Consider the following 20,459-nt stretch of genomic DNA (forward strand, 5'->3'; position numbering starts at 1 on the left):
ATGTAAAGGTTGAAACTAAATATATTTATTTTATTAACAAAATACTTTTTTGGACTTAATGCACACAGCACTCGTGATGTTATCTTTCATCCCCAAAGTGGAAGGAGGGTTGGGGTACCAAACGTGACATGGATTTATACCAGCGTGCGGATTTCCCATCTTCTGAGCATGCTGAATAATGATGATAAAGACGTTAGGGAGTTGGCTCGATCCTTCCAGTTCTTGGATCTAAGGAGACGCAAGGTGCCGCTGGCCAGAGCCTCACTTCCTTGGCTTCAAAAGGAAACCCAGCGGGAAACTGGACACTCATTCTGCTGGTTTTGGTGTCTGGTCAGATTGGCCGGACCTGAATGACCTCTGCGTTCGAACTGGAGTATCACTGGAGTGGGTGAGGTCTGACTCGGAGTAATAATTCAGAAATTTTCTCTCATCTGTCTGCTGATACACCAGATGTTGTTGTGATTAATGAGGAGTGTAGAGAGGTGGCGTGCACCTTTGACTCTAGTATGGAGGAAGCTTTTATGACTAAAGTCATTAAATACCAACCACTCCTAAATATTATTTCAGAGATAGGCTATCGGGTCCGATTATTGGTTTTCATATTTGGCAGCTTAGGACACACACACAGGCTCGGGATGCCCAAAAAGAGGGCTAAATGGTTAGCAAAGTACTGTACTCTGTCTGCTATCATAGGTATAGCCATCATATATGGTGGAGACGTTATTATTTATACCCATAACAACTGAGTGATATGCTTAATATTGTGAAGATCTATTATATGCCACTGGTCCATGATTTTTTGTACATGTATTTAACTGCATCTGTAATATTTATGACCCTATAGATAACTTCTTTTAAGTGGATTTAAATAAATTGTTAAAATGTGTGTCGGTGATGGAGAACATAAAAATGAGACACCCACACACGTCAATAACTCCGCCCCTCTCTTCTGATTAAACTCATCACTACTCATAAATGTCATTAAGTGACTGACAGTCTGGTGTGACGCCAATGAAGAACAACTAACCTGGGACATGCGGAGTCCCACAAGGCTCAATTCTTGCACCGCTCTTGTTTAGCCTGTATATGCTCCCACTAAGTCAAATAATGAGAAAGAACCAAATTGCCTATCACAGCTATGCTGATGATACCCAGATTTACCCAGCCTTATCTCCAAATGACTACAGCCCCATTGACTCCCTCTGCCAATGCATTGATGAAATAAACTGTTGGATGTGCCAGAACTTTCTTCAGTTAAATAAGTCAAAAATCTTGGGGTGTTTCTGGAGACAGACCTTAGTTTTAGTAGTCATGTCAAAGCAGTAACTAAATCAGCATACTATCATCTCAAAAACATTGCAAGAATTAGATGTTTTGTTTCCAGTCAAGACTTGGAGAAACGTGTTCATGGCTTTATCACCAGCAGGGTGGATTATTGTAATGGTCTCCTTCCAAAGAAGAGCATTAGACAGCTGCAGCTCATCCAGAACGCTGCTGCCAGGATTCTGACTAGAACCAGAACATCTGAGCATATCACACCAGTCCTCAGGTCCTTACACTGGCTTCCAGCTACATTTAGGATTGATTTTAAAGTACTTTTACTCGTTTATAAATCTCTAAATGGCCTAGGACCTAAATACATTGGAGATATGCTCACTGAATATAAACCTAACAAGACCACTCAGATCATTAGGATCAAGTCAGAAATACCAAGGTTCACACAAAACAAGGGGAGTCCAGGCGAATTCAGGTGAAATATGACACTCAGTCATTAGTTTCATAAGAATTCCTGATTAAATCAGACAAGTTTTCTTGTCAACATCAGCACTGTTTACATAAGTAGGAGGGGAAAATTCACTAAAACTCATCAACATTTTATGACAAGAGGAAATTAGTTTTGTGTTGATTCAAGATTGTGCAATATTTCGTCCTGCAGCGACACATTTAAATATGATATGACACTTTATATATGCTCATGTCATGTTAATGTGATTTCATTCAATCACTATGATATGATCAATTAACTGCTCAGTTTGTGCTTTAAAGCAGGCTAGATATGATTCTGGGATAATTATAAAAAAATCTACTTTTAGAACCTAAAGTCATAATAGAGTGAATGACACCAGCTTCTGTTTCCAATATTTATTTTCAAAAGGCAACAAATAATTTAAAGCGGTTTGTACAAAGCCCGAGTACAAAAGCTAACTGAGGACTAAAGCTTTTTAAAAAACATCTGTGATTCGATTATTCTATAAAATCAAGTAAAAATACTCTTCTCATCAAGCTTTAAGGTTGATTTGTGTTGAAAGAGTGAATGTCTGGCCTCGGATCTGTGACGATCCGCTCATATGTAACATCTCGTTTGTTAATTTACAGAGAAACAAACACAAACACACACACACACAGACAGAGTTTCAAGGGTCAACGAATGACACCATGATGTATCGCGTTCCTTGTGTGACGGGAAGCCCCTCGTGATAGTGCGTCAAACGGCCCGGATGCATGAACGACCAGCCCTTCCTGGGAGACTCGACCGTACAGTCGTAACGCAGAAACCGACAGCCTCCGCCCTGACACACACACAGAGAGAAAGACGAGTGTATCATGTGTTTATGTGTAGAGACACTCTAAATAACACAGTGGAAAGTCTATTTACCTCATAATCAATGTTTTTTCTGTTGAGCGCAATGTTAATGGTGAACGTGGAGGAATCGTGATGCGGACGGAGCGAAGGCTGCTCATCAGGACGATAACGAACCACAAAATTCATCACAGCCTGAGCCTGGAACACACACACACACACACACACACACACACACACACACACGCTCAATTATTTTCATTTACCCTAGTGTTCAATAGTTTGGGATTAATAGGATAATATGTTTTTGAAGGAGTCTCTTCTGCTTACAAAGGCTGCATTTATTTTATCAAAAATATAGTAAAAAAAATAAATATTATTAGAATTTAAAACAGCTGTTTTCTCTGTGAACATGTGTTAAACTGTAATTTATTTCTGTGATGCGCAGCTGTATTTTCAGCATCATTACTGCAGTCTTCAGCGTCACATGATCTTCAGAAATCATAATAATATGCTGCTCAAGAAACATTTCTGATTATTATCAATGTTGAAAACAGTCGTGCTGCACAATATTTGCATTTTATTTTTCAGGATTCACAGATGAATAGAAAGAAGAAACGCATTTATTTTAAACCTTAAACCTTTTGTAACATTATAAATGTCTTTACCGCCACTTTTGATCAATTTCATCTTTTAAAAAAAATATTTTGAAAGGTTACGTATCATTTAACACAAAAATATGAAAATATGAATTGATAATAATCAGAAATGTTTGTTGAGCAGCAAATCAGTATATTAGAATGATTTCTGAAGATCATGTGACGCTGAAGACTGCAGTAATGATGCTGAAAATACAGCTGCGCATCACAGAAATAAATACAGTTTAACATTCACATAGAAAACAGCTGTTTTAAGTTGTAATATTTTGATCAAATAAACACAGCCTTGGTGAGCAGAAGAGACTTCTTTCAGAAACACAAAAAAAGTCTTTATTATTCAATATATACATGAGCAGTGATGCAAACAAACTGTGGATTATCCTGAGCATTAATGGACTGTCGCCTCACCTTCGGATAGTATCCTGGGTAGAGTTTCTCCGTCACAGGAACGATGTAGTCTTTGAGGAACTTTAGCCACTCTTTCTCAAACTGGATCTGATTCATGTGAATATCGACTGTAGGAACGTTCTCATAACCTCCAGTTAACCGTTCATCCTGAGAGAGAAACACACACATGAGCTGCTGATTTACTCACACACACACACACACACACACACGCTGAGGTCACTGACGTTGTGTCTTCCTCCAGACCATCCACCGAAATCCTCCATGGTCTCCACAAGCTCATCACACATTCTGTCAGAAAACGCTGGAAACCAGTAGACGTCTGGACAGGGCTGAAACACACACACACACACGTTTAACTCAGTAAAGCCTGACACAGAAAATTTAATGTTTTCATATAGAACAGTTTATTGAACCTTGAGACAAATATTAAAGAAAATTTAAAAGCAAAAGTTTGCGAATGTGTTTTATGTTTAATATTCAATCAATCAGGCTTTTATGGCTCATGTTGTATGGAAGAAAAACGGTTCAGTTTTATTCAGAGACTCAAACTGAGCAAAAATATGAATCTGCTGCAGATGCTGATATTTCTATGATAAAGCCTACTGCATATGATGTAAATCAATGAGATCCTTCTAACAGTGCAGCAGATACTGACATAAAATGATTGAGTTTTGATCATTTAGAGACAGAAAATTAGACATCAGATCTTCAGTCTCACCTGCTCAACGATGTTCTCATCCTCATCAAAAATCTTGGAGTAATTCTCATGGATGTATTTCTCTCTCCAGTCCTGAGATCACACACACACACACACACACACACACACACACACACACACAGGGTCAGTCTGCGCTCACATGTGTGTCTCTGCACTCGTGTGTTTCACGTGTGAATCTCTCACCACTGGGTTGTCGAATATCTGCCACATGTCCGGATGAAGACGGCTGATGTTGTAATTCGTGGAGGAGATCAGACGGCCGAACTCATCCCTGTTGGACACGAACATGAAGATGCCCTGCAGGACGAAACGCACAAACAACTCACTCCATACGATGACTGTAATCAGTGCATCTGTAGTAATCTTTATATCCGTGTAATAATTAGTAATCTGTCCTCACAGTTAAGAGACTGAGGTCAACAGGGTCACATGTTTGTATTACATGTTTTCTGAAATGCTGTGTTTAAATATGAAAATGAAGAACTGTCTAAATAAATATGCACTAATTTGCATACATTTCCAGAACAGGAATCTGAATCCAGGTTCATAATTCTTGTTGATTTTGTTTGTTTTCATATCAGAGTTGAAAGTTTTTTTTTTTTGTTTGTTTTTTTTTAAATCAGAAAATACTGTCAACAGACAGAAAACAAACATTTTCACCATGTTTTTAGGAGTGAAATGTATAAATCAGTGTGAATTAAATATGAACAAACCTTCAGAATATAGAGAGGAAGTCTGCTGTTTGTAAGAGAAAAACTGTTTAACTCTTGAATTCATTCAACTTTAACCATTTTTAAAAAATGTTTTAAAAAATTACAATAAAAGGGCTCTAAAAAATGTTTTCTTTTTTTCAGAAATTGTGTTGTGTGTTTTAATTTTTCGTTGTAATGTAAATTTTTTTTGTGGTGACCATGGGTAGAGCGAATGTCTCGGGAGCACCAGTTAGTTAGTGCATAAATACCCCCCCACCAGTAACCACACGAAGATTAGGGATGAGTTAGCTTTTTTCTAGGCTGGGAAAGGGAACTTGTTTCTCCTGTTGGGGTTTGTAAATCACACCTTCTATTATGTGATTTAAAGTGGAAGTGTGTTAAATCCAGCAGAAGACTTTATTAGTTCCCCTTCTGAAGCTTTGCTTGACTCATGTACAAAAGATAATTTGTTTAAAATAGCAGATCATTATGGAATTGAAATCGAAGACAAGCGATTAAAGGATACAGTTAGAGAAACCCTTAAAATAAAATTAAGATAAAACGACTTATTGATTGAAAAGCAAGACGTAGCTGTTGCTGAACCATTAAAACCCTCTGTAGCTAGTAGGGCTGTCAAAAAAAAAAAAAAAAAAAAAAAAAAATAATAATTTTGAATATTTGTCAAATTTCCGCATTTGAATTGTAGGTGTGCGTCAGGTTGCCTCATCAGTGGCGCACGAGATGTGATGATGCAAGTGTCATTGCATTTTAATGCTTTTTTTAGCCTATCCAGTTGAACCCACTGGATGCGGCGCTGCTACGTTGTTCATTCAAAATATTGCAGAAAAAGAGAACATCAATGCGGAGATGTTGTTGTTTACGTCAAACCGAAACCAAGCCGTTCACACAGAACGCATATTTATCACATTTTCTAGAGGGACATCTTTCAGCGTTGCACTCGCGTCTTGCACAAGCGAGCTGCATGCTTAGAAAGCCATGTACAATTAATTAAGTTCAACTTTTAAAAAACATGTCTCAAGACTTTATGGCGGTTTTCCGCATTCCACTGCTATGGAAGGATTTTCCGGACTATTTTCAAAAGCAATTGCAAATTGTATTTTCAATTGCGTTTTCCACATGTGTGCGCATAAATTGGGACATAATCCAAATGCAACTGCAAATCTTGCATTACCGTTTGCATTTTTGCTTTCGTGAACGCACAGTCACTGCCACATTTCAAATGAAGAAGCAAAGTCCATTTGCAGTTGTATTTCCCATGTCTTATGAGTTATGAGCCTGCCATATTTAAATAGCAATATTAATTACCACATTTGGTTTTTCACTTTCTCTGTGCCGCACATGTAACCTGTGAAAACTGAAATTAAATCACAATTCCTTTTGCATTTGAATTTCCGATGTCCACACGGAAAGCTGTCAATCAATGTGAGGGGGCGGGGCTATACTAGTGGGCGTGTTTGTATTGGGAGGTGATGTCACTCACAGACGACCGTGCTGAACGCTTTGATTAATGGAGGTAATCGGTGAAGGCTCCGCTAAAGGCAGCTGTCAATCAGTTCGTGCCTGTGTGAACGAACAGACAACCTTCTTGGCACAATACACAATTCTGTCTTTTTTACCCCAAATGCAGCGATTATACCCTGCTAACAGCGGGAGCAACAACGGTACACACAATAGGTCAATATTCACTATTAATGAAACGCTTTACACCCGTCTCAACATCTCTCACTCCGACAGACACAAATGAGTAAACAGACAGTGCAGTTCTACGATTATTATAGTACATTTTATTCATTTCTACACCAGCTTCAATATTTTGAAAAAACAAACCAAAACAAAATAAAACGTGCCAATCTATATTTATTTACCCATTTTCCACCTATATATATCATTTCATATTTTAACAGTTTTAATCCGTTATGGAGCACATGTCCCGTGGCACCAAAGCATCGCACAAGTCTCAAGATCTCTCACTGTGTACAGCCACCCGACACTGCGATTGATGCACATGGTTTTTAATATTAATTCACTTTGGCTGTGGCATGTTCTGTGATCGTTGGTGTGAAGACTCATCCAGGGCAGGCAGAGCAGGAGTGGCAGCATTGTGTGTTTTGTTACGTGCATTAATTGGAGTGTAAACAGACAGAGATCTTGAGGCAGGTGCTCTATTATAAGATAGGAATAAGATATAGGTGGCAAATAGGTAAATACGTGCAGATTTCCACTGTCTGTTTGTTTATGTGCCTCAATCGGAGTGCAAACAGTAAAAGATCTTGAGGTGACGCACTCTCTATTACTACGGAAGATCTAAGCGGCCATGCATTTTTTTCCCTTCTTGTTTCCTCATTATCTCAACATTACAAAACTTGTTCTCCAAGTTACACAACTGCGCCAGCAGGTGGCAGTATAGAACTACTGATGGGGAGCTGATACTGTATCAACTAAATCTTACTGTACACGTTTGGGAAAGAGGACCTTCGTCATCGCTGTCATTTATGCAGTTCATTACTGACATTTAATTAAACTTATAAATGTTAAATGCTTGAATAAATATGATCATTTTTAAAAATTTGTCATTTGAAAAATGACGGCATATCCACTGAAATAAAAAAGCTTCCATTCTCCACACAAACTATTGGATACAGGACATTTATCTAGGTTTAACGTTTAAACATTGTTATATGCTTGAACTGTTTTATATCTACAGATTTTATTTCATTCAAGTCGTGATGATTTGAGAAGGCTAAATTGATCAAACATAGACTATGATCAGCTTACTGTATGCCGCTGGCTGCTTGGTCATTACTTAAAAAACAAGTAACAAAAAAACAAAAACTAAATGAAATATAATCACTTTGCCATTACATACAAAACTGAACTATTTTAATAGCTGAAACAGTAGTATAAGCTGTTTTGGGAGAAGGGGTAAAACAGACGGGCTCAGGTCAGTAATTCTGCTAAGCTGTCAGACTAGGGCCTAAATTTGAGGCCCGTGCAGGGCTCTAATTGGCTTTGATTTGGGCCCTTGAGCACTTTGAGGTGTACATAGGATCATAGGGGTAGTCTGGTGAAGGGTTTGGTTGGGTTCCATAAATAAGACACACTTTTCTATGGGGGAGGTGTTGCTTTCTTTATGTTTGACTTTCTTTTCCTTTAATAAATGTATATTTTTGATAGCGCATCTGACGTGTGGTCTCCTTCTTTGTCACGGCTTGTGAGCCGGCTGTGACAGTTTTCAGACACCCTTCTTGAAAAGAAGGAAAACTGGACACGTTGAGCAGCAAATCAGCATATTATTATGATTTCTGAAGGATCATGTGACACTGAAGACTGGAGTAATGATGCTGAAAATTCAGCTTTGATCACAGAAATCACGTCATCGCTGTCAGAATACATGCAATTCATGCGTGCATTACAAAATATAACATTTTGCAGTTTATTTACTAATTGTTTAACGCCATTTTGCGATTTCAATTATCATACAGTAAGCAGCAACAACCACCCTTCCTCTTCTCATCGAAGACATGCGATGCAGTGCTAAACAGCCTCTCGCTGTCGGTGCTTGTAATGATTTTTGTGTCTGTCTCGGACAGTTTTAAATACTTCCATGCTGCTGACATGTTTGCTGCATTATAAAGAGTGCGCACCTCTCACTCTACACTGGTTTCTATTTGATTGCAACACCAAAAATGTCATTGTTCAGTACAATTTACTCAGTCTTTACGCATATTCGGCCGAACACCGGAATAACTTTTTTTTGGTCATTTTCACCCAAATAATTCCAGTTGGTGCATTCCTAATATTCACGCTGCAGCTTCATTTTCTAATGTAAAATAAAGTCAAATCAAGAGTAAATATTCGCTGCCTGGTGTAGAAAGATGAGTTATTTTCCATGCTTGCTCACCTGCTCGCGGATGCTCCTGCAGAAGCTCATGTCTGAATCCATGCCCTCCTGCTGGTAGAGAGAAACGGCGGCCAGACGCGTGCGCAGAGTCTCTCCGCGGATCAGATAGACCTGAGTGATGTAGGGAACGTTCCACAATCCGCTGGAGGACAGGAGGAGACGTCAGGCTGCTGTACTGATATACACACACACACAGTGGATGACACTCACACTCTCTTGCTCTGGACGATGTCGATGTAGTCTTCCGAGCGTGAGTAAAAGCCCTCTGGACTCAGAGCACCCCAGAAGTTCGACCAGAGCTTCCCGTGTCGAGACAGCATGGGCGCGATCACAACCCTGTCCACATCAGACAGAGAACATCAGGAGGGGAAAACAAAATGTTTTGTGGGATGTTTATGATAAAATAGCAGCAGTGAGGAAACAAGATACTCCTATTTGAATCCAGTTTGACTCCTAAATAAATCCTGAAGTCATGAAATCAATTTCCCTCCGTAATTTTTATTTAAATTTTTTCCTAAAATCTGTGTTGTCTGTTTAAAATTCTTGATTCTGTTTTAACAATTTTTAACTATCAAATGAGTTTTATCAATTTAAAAATTTATTGAATTTTTAACTTTAATAGGGCCCTATGAAATCTGTTTTTTCCCCACAAATTCCATTGTATTTTTTTTTAATTTTGTGTTTTCCATTTATCATTTTTTCCTGGTTTTAAAGATTCAATAAATTTTAACCATCAACTGAGTTTGTAAAATTGTTACAATGTAATAATTAATTAATGTAACAATAATAAGGCACTACGATCTGTTTTTTCCAACTGAAATTTTATTTCATTTTTACTTCCTAAATTCTGTGTATTCCGCTTTATTTTGATTCTGTTTTTAAAAGGTTTATTAAATTTGTAACAAAAAAAATCAGTGCTTTTTTAAATTTATAAAACCTTCACAATGTAATAATTTATTGAAAAGTAACAACAATAGGGGCCTATGAAATTGGTTTTATTTTTTCCCCATATTCTGTGTTGTCTGTTTGAAATTTCCTGAATTGTGTTTTACGATTTAATACGAAAATTATCATACACAATCTATGCAAAATCAAATGAATTCATAAAACTTAATTAAAAAATATAAAAAAATAAATAAAACTTAATAAATAAAAAAACTAAATGTAATCAAATGAAAATATAAAAATTCCTTTACAACAAAGAACTGAATTTTAATTTGTAAAATAAAAGTGCTGCACACTAGAGGCATTTTTAATACAACATTTTTTAATAAATTAAAGCATGGATGATGGCAGTGTTGGCAGTGAGGACCTTTGAGTTACAGGTTTTATAAGATGAAAGTTTTTAGCAAATAAAGTGATGAAATGCTTGAAAGGTCATCATGGTGAAAATCATAATGTGCTACATGATATTGTAGAAATAAGTGACTCATAATGTGGCACGTCTGTTCATGTTCACTCACTTGTTTTCTTCAATAAGAACCCGCAAAATATCTGGATTGGTCAGAGCAACATCAGAGTCGATGCTGAAGAAATAATCGCAGGAGACGTCCTTCTTACACGCCTCTCTGAAACACAAACACACAGTCAATGGAATCAATGGAAAGATCCACTCATTCAATACACTCAATCATCAGGACTGTTCATCTTTAACGTGTGTGTGTATTTACACTGCCATGTTTCTGGCCTGGTCTTGTTTGAGATTTTCTTCTGGTCCGACAATTCTTGCCCCAGGGAACAGCGAGCGATGACGTGTCCAGAACCGCTCCACATGCTGCTCGTGATGCACAACCTGCGCGCAAAAACACAGTTAGTGTGTGTGTGCGTTTGTGAACATGTGACTCGTGTGTTTCACCAGCACATGTGTGGACAAGTACCTCACATGGCAAGAAAAACATGTATGAAGGGCTATAAGAGTGTGTGTGTGCTAGAGATCAACCGATAATCGGTTTTACCGATATTTGAGCATTTTTCTTTATGACCGCGAAAAGAACTAAAAATACTCCATGAGTTTGATCGTACAGATAAGACTAAGGTATTGTTTGAAACTGCAAAGAGTCTACTTTTATTTGTGTATAGTCATAACAACAAAATGTGCTTTTAAAAAATAAAGAAAATAAACAGGGAGCTTTCTCTTTCAGTGTTATTAGACTTTATCCATTTATATGTTTATAAGCAACTGAAAAAAGCACAAATGTCAGGGCATGTCAAAACTTCTCCAGGCCCCCAAAACACCCACAGACCCCAGAGGGTTAACATGAAAAAATACTATATAACATTCTAAACCTTTTTTTGTTTGTTTTTCAACCTTTTTCTATTTTTGAAATGACAAATTAGAATTAACGAAAGTTTTATAGATTAAACAGGTAGGTCATTTCAGTGATGTTGTTTTCACTGTTTCAAGAACAAAAGTAAAACACTAAAATATACAAATATCGGTTTTGAATATCGATTACGATTAACTGGCACATAAACATGCAAATAATCTGTATTGATATCGGTTATAAATTTTTGTTAAATAATATCGGTCAATCTCTAGTGCGTACTTGCAGTTGTTATGTTTGAAAATGAAATAAAATAATATAATAATTTAACAATTTAAAATGTATGTTGTTGTCGTTGTGTATGAAAATGAAATAGCAATTCAATAATTTAATTTACTCATTTAAAATGTATGTTGTTGTCTTTGTGTTCGTACAATTATTGGTTACCTGGCACATAAACATGCAAATGATCTGTATCGATATCGGTTATTTAAAAAAAAAAAGCAATATTGGTCAATCTCTAGTGTGTACTTGCGTTCTTTTGTATGAAAATGATATATAGTAATATAACAATTTAATTTAATCATTTAAAATGCACATTGTCATTGTGTACATACGTTGTTGTGTATGAAAAGTCGTAAGCGTGTGTGCGGATAGTTCAAAGTTGCGAGTCTCTCCAGAAATTCTTCGAGAAACGGCGTTGCCTGCTCGATAAACACAGCGACATGCACCAGCGGCATCTCCTCGTCCTACACAAACACAAACACAAACACAAACACAAACATCTCATCCTCCTAAACCACAGGACACAGATTTGCCAGACTGTGTTTGTGTCGGCCACTCACAGACAGACCGCTCAGGTCCAGAAAATCATCGTCACAGATCCCACATCCGTGTTCGTACGTCCACGCCGTCGGCACGTAGTTACCCAGATAATTCAGCTGGAGCTACACACACACACACACACACACACACACACACACACAAAACAGCAGAGTTAATGTGTTACCAGTGATGCAAAGTGAATCACATAAATAATGACTCTTTTCAAACAGGTTTCCTGAAGACTGTCTTTGGTCAGATAAACAGTTAGTCCTGTCCCCAAACTCACTAGTCAGAAGTTGACTTACTCATGATATTGTGATGTTTTTGCCTATTAATCTAAGATATTTTAACACCCCAAAAAATTTAAAAGCTTTAAATATTCATGTTAAAATCTTTGCTTGGACAATTAAATGATTTAAATATGTGACAAATGAAAAGTGCAATCATTTGTTTTTTTTTTTAAATTAAGCACAAATATGTTGGATATTCAAATTTATAATTTCTTTTTATGTTTACTTATATATTTAAATTTCATTTTTATGTTTATATATTTTTATATTTATACATTATTATAATTAATTATTATTAATATTACAATTTAAATTTAAATTAAAGCTGCAGTCCATAAGTTTTGCCTCTTTGTCGCCATCTCTGTTTGAAAACCTGGAATTGCAGCTGCTTGTGGAATTATCTTCCGTGTGTGGCGTTGTGCTCCGGCACGGCTTCAGCGCGGATGCATCTAATGTGTGGCAGTCAGTCACCGCACCGGTGTGGATACTGTACTCCAGAATCACAGATTCTAGCCTACGTCTTGGAATATATGACCCAAATAAGAATTTTCACCGTATATTGCCATCTGAACAAGTAAGTAACAAGTCTGCCACTTTTGTTCTGACCAACTGAGGAAAAAAAGCATTACAATAAATCACAAAATCTAAAGATCGGTTAGCTCATATCACATCTAACCGTGCAAATTATTATTATTGTTATACTTTATTCTCAAATTATTAATGTTAACAACATCAGCATTGCACGACTGAGTATAGTGTGTATTAGCGTGTAGATTTAAATTTCTGTACAGAATAATCTAATTGTCATGCCATTCGAATTTCATATTAAGAAATTATTTTAACCCAAAAAGCAAACTATGCTCCCTTCGAACTGGTTTTCTTTAAAATACAAATCCCGTGTAATCCCAGGCTACCGGTAGTCAGAAGCACATTTAAAACTGGAATATAATTTAATTTCATTCACATGCGTTTCATAAACACAATCCTTTCTGGATTACAATCCGCCATCAAAATGATACATTTAATTATTCCAGCTGCTGTTAGAAAAGGCTATAAACGATCCGCCACCTGCAGGATACTCACATACGATAGCATATTAGCCGGGACAACTTCTTTATGTTTACAGACGTGACGTAATGACAAACATTTCTGATTATCATCAATGCTGAAAACAGTTGTGCTGCACAATATTTTTGTGGAAACTGTGATGCATTTTATTTTTCAGGATTCACAGATGAATAGAAAGTTCAAAAGAACAGCATTTATTTGAAACAAAAATCTTTTGTAACTTGTCACTTTTCATCAATTTAAAGCATCACTGAACAAACATGCTAATTTATTTTCATTTATAATTTAATTTTTAAAAATCTTTTCATTAGTGTACATGTCTGTCACATTGTAGCTGTAAAGCAAATGTCTGATATGCATGTCTGTACATTACATGACAGCGCAGCGGTAACAGAGCAATTACTGTACAGAATGTTTACCTTAGTTGGGCCGTTGCCATGGATAACGACAGGAAGTGTGTCATAGGCCACGTTCCGAGCTCTGACTCTGGATTTCTCAAACTTGAGGACCACTTCCTCTGGAAAAACACAGAAAGATTCACAAGAACACAGGCAGAATTACAGCAGGACTACAGGGCACAACACAGAAGTATGTGTGTGAGTGTGTGTGTTTGTGTTTTTTTGAGAAAGTAAAAATGCACAAAGTCTCCTGTAAGGGGTAGGTTTAGGTGTAGGGTTGGTGTAGGGCAATAGCACATACGGTTTGTACAGTATAAAAACCATTACGCCTATGAAGAGTCCCCACAATTCACAAAAACAAACGTGTGTGTGTGTATATGTGTGTGTATACCTATGGCTCCATTGAGATTCTGAAAAATTTGGGATTTGTGGTCCAGCGTGATGTTGAACTTCCTCTGGAAAAGAGAAACTGTATTTAGCATGTATACGTATCATTCACTCAAAGAACTGTTGATTCATGAAAATTAAAATTATAAAATTATAATTTTAAATTAAATTAAAATTATATTTCTTAATTGTTAAAGTTATTAAGATAAATTCTTAGATGTTCATAAGATTTTTAAATTTCCTTATTGTTTTTTTAAGATATTATGATGACAGGCTCTTTGTTCCAAGACAGCTTGGAAGGTTATATTAACTCGGCGATGATTTTTTTTTTTTTTTTTTGATGATGATTTTATATAACATAACTGTAGTAATTAATTAATATAATGTTAATTGTTGGATTATATATCGTTTTGGGGCTTTTTTGTACCATTTAGATTTATTTATTTATTTGATTTATTTCTCAGTTTTAAATTTTATATTTTCAGTTTTCATTTTACTTTTGGTTTCATTTTTAATAATTTTGTCTTTTGTCTTTTCTATATTACCATGTAAGTTTAATTGATCTTTTTTATTTTATTAAGTTATTTTATTTAAATTTTTCCCATCTTTATTTCAATTAACAAAACATTTTTAACAGTTTAATTTAAGGATAATAACTGTGCTTGCTGCTGCATAAAGGCACAGTAAAGATGATCTCAGTCCTTCATTGTGTTAATAACTGCACAAACACACACCCTCTGCTCTTTATCCAGGTAGATGCGCGTGTAGAATAGCTGGTCGTCATCATTGTCCTTGTATTTCCACTGCTTCACTAAGGCATAAATCTCAGGAGCATAGCCGATGAAACCTACACACACACACAAACAATAACATGGGCGTCAGCTGCCATGGCTGTGGGTTTCACTACACTCACACAACACACAAACACACTCTCTCATGCATGCACACACACACACACACACACACACCTCCAGAGTTGAGGTAGCGTTTGCCGTGATGCACTACTGGATATTTGGACGCCAGTCTCTGGTCCGGCCAGCAGAAGCCCTCGGCGGAGAAAACCACGCGATGAGAGAAACGAGAAAACTTCCTGAGCAGCTCCTCTGGACCGCTGGCTAAAATCACATCATAACTACACACACACACACACACACACACACACACACACAAAACATTCATGTCAAGATCACAGAAACACTGTACGAGTTTCCAAAAACAGTCGCCTGCTTTGTACTTTACATTAGTCCATGTGAACAGTCATTGATGTGTATGTTGTTTGTTAATGTCGCTCTTACTATAATTTTGTTCAGTCTCTTTACAAATTTCAAAATAATGAAGTTTCTTTTTTTGCAAAAACCATGATTAATTAGTTAATTTTTAAGGAACAGCATCTTTTATTCACTTATGAAAAACGTTATTTTAAATCCTGATTGCAACATTTAAAAGAGTGATTTATTCATTTTTCCCCCTTGATCACAAAGTTCTACAACCGATTTATTTTTCTTTTTTCTAATAAAAACCATAAACAACAGCTCTTTTTGTTTGTTTGTGTTTTTAACTGATAATAGAAATGAAAAGGCATCATTTTGCATAGTTCATTTGCTGGAAGATAATACCTTTATTGCATTAGTACAGTTATTGTAGTATCACTGATATACTATTATAGTGTTTGTTAATATTTTGAATAAGATTTGATTTTAATATTTTATGTTTTTGTTCAATTTCAGTTCAAGTTTTAGTAATTTGGTCAAGCGAATTAACACATACTAATTCATCTTACACAATGACTGTTGACATGGACTAATGCATACATTACAAAGCAGCCGACTGTTTTTTGGCACACATGAAACCTCACACTCAGCAGGGTTAGGAAATCAAGTTACATAAATAAAGAAACTATTATTAAGGAGCAAAAAAAGAGAAACCAGGTAACGGCATTGTGTTCTCACCTGTCTACAAACATGATGACCGTGTTTTGTTTGTCTTTGTGTTTCTCAAGTTCTTTCTTCAGCCATCGAACCTTCTGACCTCCGCCGACGGTCCGGGCCACATCTCCACCCTTCCACTCCTCACCCAGACCCAGAACCTACATAACACAATTGTGCACACATATAACTTATGCAACGGATGTCATATTAACTCCAGAACTATCAGATTTGAAGGGAATCAGCAGATGTGACACCTGAATGGTGTAGTTGAACTGTCGGATGGTGCGCATGAACCTCAGGTAGCCATCGGTCACTTCAGTCGCGGCGGTGATCACCAACAGCTCATCTAAACACACACAGATTGTGTTATAAAACATCACTGACTTCACAGCTACTCACTCTGAGTGAATAATTTTTAACTTCTGTTGTGTTGAGGTCAATGTGACCGACACTCATTTTCCAAAATGCTTGAAATACTGGGTAAACTATTTATTTCTACTTGGAATTTGGTGGATATTTTTCATTTAGGCTCATGAATTTATTTATTTATTCACATTTTAACACCATGCCCAGCATTATGGCTATTTTCATGGCGATCTCTGAATAAATTATACAAGGAATACAATTAACAAAAGTTATAAAAAGACATTTCAAATGTACACTAGACAAACATCCAGGTGATGCATATAAGTTAGACACACCTCTGAATAAAACCGTTGTCTATTTATATTAAAAACAGTACAATCCAATAAAATTCACAGTTATTTTAGCTTGGCAAGTAAGGCATGATGGTGGTTCTTCACCTTTTAATAAATATCCATGTTTAAATCTTGTATGACCTAAAAGACACCTTGTAAAAACAACTCAGTCATACCTAGATTTAAAATTAGTAAAAAAATAAAAAAATTCTTACACTAGGATTTGTTTCATATAACTTATTTTCATGGCATTTATCCCATTCCATCTGCCACATGTCATTAATATAGGAGTTTATCACAGATTTGACATCACAAAAATGAATTTTTTAGGCTCATGAATGTGCATGCAAAGTTTCAACATACAGAAGAGTTTTGGAAAGGCTGTTCCAATTTTGTTACAGTTTTTATAGTGTGTTTAAATTGAGCCACACTCAGTATTCAAACTGCTTGAAATACTGGTTAAGCTGATTATTTTCTTTTGAAATTTGGTGGATATCTTTGTTTTAGCATCAAGCATGTGCAGGCAAAGTTTCGACACATAGATGTGTTTTGGAAAGGCTGTTCGAATTTTGTTCGAGTTTTTATATTGCAGTCAATTTAAGCCAAACTCAATTTTCAAACTGCTTGAAATACTGGATAAACAATCTATTTCTTCTTGAAATTTGGTGAACATTTCTCATTTATGTGATTAATGTGCATGCAAAATTTAAGCACATGGATGTGTTTTGGAAAGGCTGTGCAAATATTGTTACAGCTCATGTTGGGGCAAACTGACCACATACGTATTTTCAAACTGCTCGAAATACTAGTTAAACTGATAATTTACTTTTGAAATTTGGTGGATATTTTGCATTTAGCATGATGAATGTGCATGCAAAGTTTCATCACATAGATGCGTTTTGAAAAGGCTGTACACAAATTGGTAGGACTTTTGTGTTGGGATCAAACTGAGCCCTGTTAGTTTCCATGCAATTTGCCAAAACTCAACCCTTTGAAAAACATTAAAGAGTTGGTTTAAAAAATAATAATAAATAAAAAAACAAAACAAAAAAAAACCTTTACTATAGCTTAAAGACTAAAATATGACTTACATGAGAACTTCAAGACTCAAAAGTTAACTCAAAAATAAGACTCGCCTTTGAATCTTACAAGAGAAATTCAGTGATTCTTCACCTATTTGAGTTTCACAGTCAAAAGATCTGTCAAACGTTATTTTTAGTGGTTAGTTTTTTTGTATCTCAGTTACTAGTCTGTTGCAACACTGAAAGGAAGTGTGAGAAACCCTTTTTACCCTCACATGAGTTTGAGAAAAAGACACGAATGCAAAAATAGCAATGAATACTACTTACACTAACTACAAATAAAGTGAGATACCATTTTTACTTGTAGTTATTCGCTCCTTAGTGTGAAAATTGTCATTACAAGTAATTTTTTTTAATTATTTTGTGTCTTGTTAATTTTGAACAAAATATGTGACCTCTAAGACAATAGAAATAACACTAAAATAGATGGGAATTATTATATTTCTCTCACTTTAAAAAATAAAATAAAAATATATATATATATATATATATTTATATTTCTAGTCTCTGACAACAGAGGTTTTCTGTTTTTACACGAATCTTTAGTGTTTTTCATAGTGTATATTTGTGTCAAATTGCATGGAAACCAACATTCCCCAGTTTGACCCCAAACACAGAAGTTGAACCCAGTTTTTATTCCAATAACGAGGGGAAATTGTAATAAAAACTAAAACTTATTTTACATGTATGTGCGCACAACTCTACAGAGAAGACCTGGAAATAAATATATTTATAACGTTGAAATGATTGTTTGATTTTGAAACTGACACAAAGTGTTAATCAGTTAACCGGACATGATTCACAGTCAATGCTGAGCACCTCAAAATGGCCAAACATAAGTCACCAACATTTAATAATTACATTGTTTATTAATGAAATCTACTAACATCATGTGTTTGTATAGAAATTTTCACAATCCGACTGCGATCCCACAGAAGATCATGTATTATTCCTTAAAGCCTCAGTGAGTCAGACAAAGATAACGAACTCAAAAACACACTTAAACATAAAAAACATGATAACCTGCAGAATATAGTTCACTGGTGGAACTGTAGAGTGTTTACTGCTGATAATGATGCGAAGTCTGCGACAAACCGTCAGAAACCCAAACACATGTTCTTCTGTGGAAGCTTCTGGATCTCCTTGGGTTCTGCGGATCTTCTCACACAATCCAGAAGCTTCTAAAGAACCTTCTTCTCTCTTTTTATTCAGCATTTTCAATACACTTCACAGATTTGATTCGGTTTTTAAAGAATATTTTGAGTTCCTCTTTACAATTGTATCATGGTAAACAGAGTTTCTGGGTCAAAACACCTCACTTACTACAGTAAGGTTACTAAATCGAAGTATATATATATATTATTCAAACAGTGTCAGAACATTCCTGCCGTTTTTTGATGAATTTCTTTGATGGCATAGGAGCTAATATCAATTTGCGTTACCACAAAATACCACAACAAAACTATGGTATTGGATAATAACAATAGTGACCATGATGACCTTTTGATAGGTTCCGAACTGGTTTTGTTTTCGCTGAGATTGTGATTCGGATCCGCTCGTGCGCGGTTACATTAGATTCAGATCTGACTGGACATTTAAAGCAAGACGTGACAGAAAACGATTTAACGGTTCTTACTGGGTTTCCCGGGCCTTGGTTCGGTTCGGCAGAGCTGAACGGCGCCCAGAATCAGGGTCAGGATCAGGCGCACCGCAGTCATCGCGCTCGGCTTCGGTTCTGTCCGGTTTTCCCGTCGCTCCGGGGAAGAACTCTCCCGAAGTTCGCGAACGCAGGGCAGGAATTTTACCGTCAACTTGAAGAAACCGCCTCGCTTCCGCTCGGACAGCCAATGACCGCGGAGCAGAAGATGACGGACAGGGAAGCAGCCAATAGGGAGAGAGAACGCGACGGCGTTCGGCCAATCAGAGTGAGACAAATGGAACGCGATTCCTCTAAAAATCAACCCTTTGGGCTACAGAAAGAGTGACTGAGGGAGGAGTGCCACGTTTTAGGAATAACTTAGAGGTGTGTGTATATAGCGTTTCTAAAAATACATATATGTGTAAATTCTATATATGAATATAGTGTTTTAACCTTGTCAAAACATTAATAAATATAATTTCGTTCTATATGATTTGTTAATATATTTTATTAATTTTACATTTTAAAAATAAAAATATGCACTTGATTTAGGAAGGTGAAAAGGTTTTTTTTTAATTAGTTTTTTTATATTCCCGATTTAAATTCATGAAAACTATGAAATATTTTAAATGGAGCTACAGGAATGATATACTGAGAAACCCAAGCAGCTGGGTTAGTTTAACCTGCATGTGTTGTAACTAATAGTCACAGAGCACTGGTGGCAATGCCATAAATACACGCTGGTGCTGACAAACAGTACAGATATTGTGAAACCTTTTACAACCAACTTCTTCCTTCTAGATAATTTCTAATGCTTACTTCTACGTTTTTATTTTTAATGTATATTCCATTTTAAAATATGCTGAAATATGCAGGAAAGCCAGGTCATCCAAGAATTAG

General features: G+C 36.2%; 1 protein-coding gene across 1 annotated transcript; it reads right to left on the bottom strand.

Moving 5' to 3' along the window:
- Nucleotides 1-2,133: 2,133 nt before the first annotated feature.
- Nucleotides 2,134-19,758, bottom strand: plod3 (procollagen-lysine, 2-oxoglutarate 5-dioxygenase 3). Its single transcript, XM_058762576.1, has 19 exons — nucleotides 19,557-19,758; nucleotides 16,395-16,486; nucleotides 16,162-16,298; nucleotides 15,181-15,344; nucleotides 14,947-15,059; nucleotides 14,217-14,280; nucleotides 13,847-13,944; nucleotides 12,090-12,191; nucleotides 11,862-11,993; nucleotides 10,651-10,772; nucleotides 10,444-10,548; nucleotides 9,191-9,316; nucleotides 8,981-9,122; nucleotides 4,550-4,663; nucleotides 4,367-4,438; nucleotides 3,873-3,977; nucleotides 3,649-3,795; nucleotides 2,657-2,782; nucleotides 2,134-2,570 (listed from the first exon to the last, which is right to left on the bottom strand). Exons 1-19 carry the CDS (start codon nucleotides 19,636-19,638, stop codon nucleotides 2,415-2,417), a joined length of 2,199 nt encoding a protein of 732 aa, XP_058618559.1. The 5' UTR covers nucleotides 19,639-19,758; the 3' UTR covers nucleotides 2,134-2,414.
- Between the last annotated feature and the right edge of the window lie 701 nt (nucleotides 19,759-20,459).

This window comes from Onychostoma macrolepis, chromosome 23 (assembly GCF_012432095.1).
Source record: "Onychostoma macrolepis isolate SWU-2019 chromosome 23, ASM1243209v1, whole genome shotgun sequence".
Taxonomy (NCBI): Eukaryota; Metazoa; Chordata; class Actinopteri; order Cypriniformes; family Cyprinidae; genus Onychostoma; species Onychostoma macrolepis.

Excerpts from the sequence above, each read along its gene's own strand:
- plod3 (XM_058762576.1), bottom strand. The coding sequence starts at position 19,638 with ATGACTGCGGTGCGCCTGATCCTGACCCTGATTCTGGGCGCCGTTCAG. Across the intron at positions 12,192-13,846 it reads ATGGCAACGGCCCAACTAAG|CTCCAGCTGAATTATCTGGG; the intron begins GTAAACATTCTG and ends GTGTGTGTGTAG. Across the intron at positions 10,773-11,861 it reads GACTTTTCATACACAACAAC|GTTGTGCATCACGAGCAGCA; the intron begins GTATGTACACAA and ends TTTTGCGCGCAG.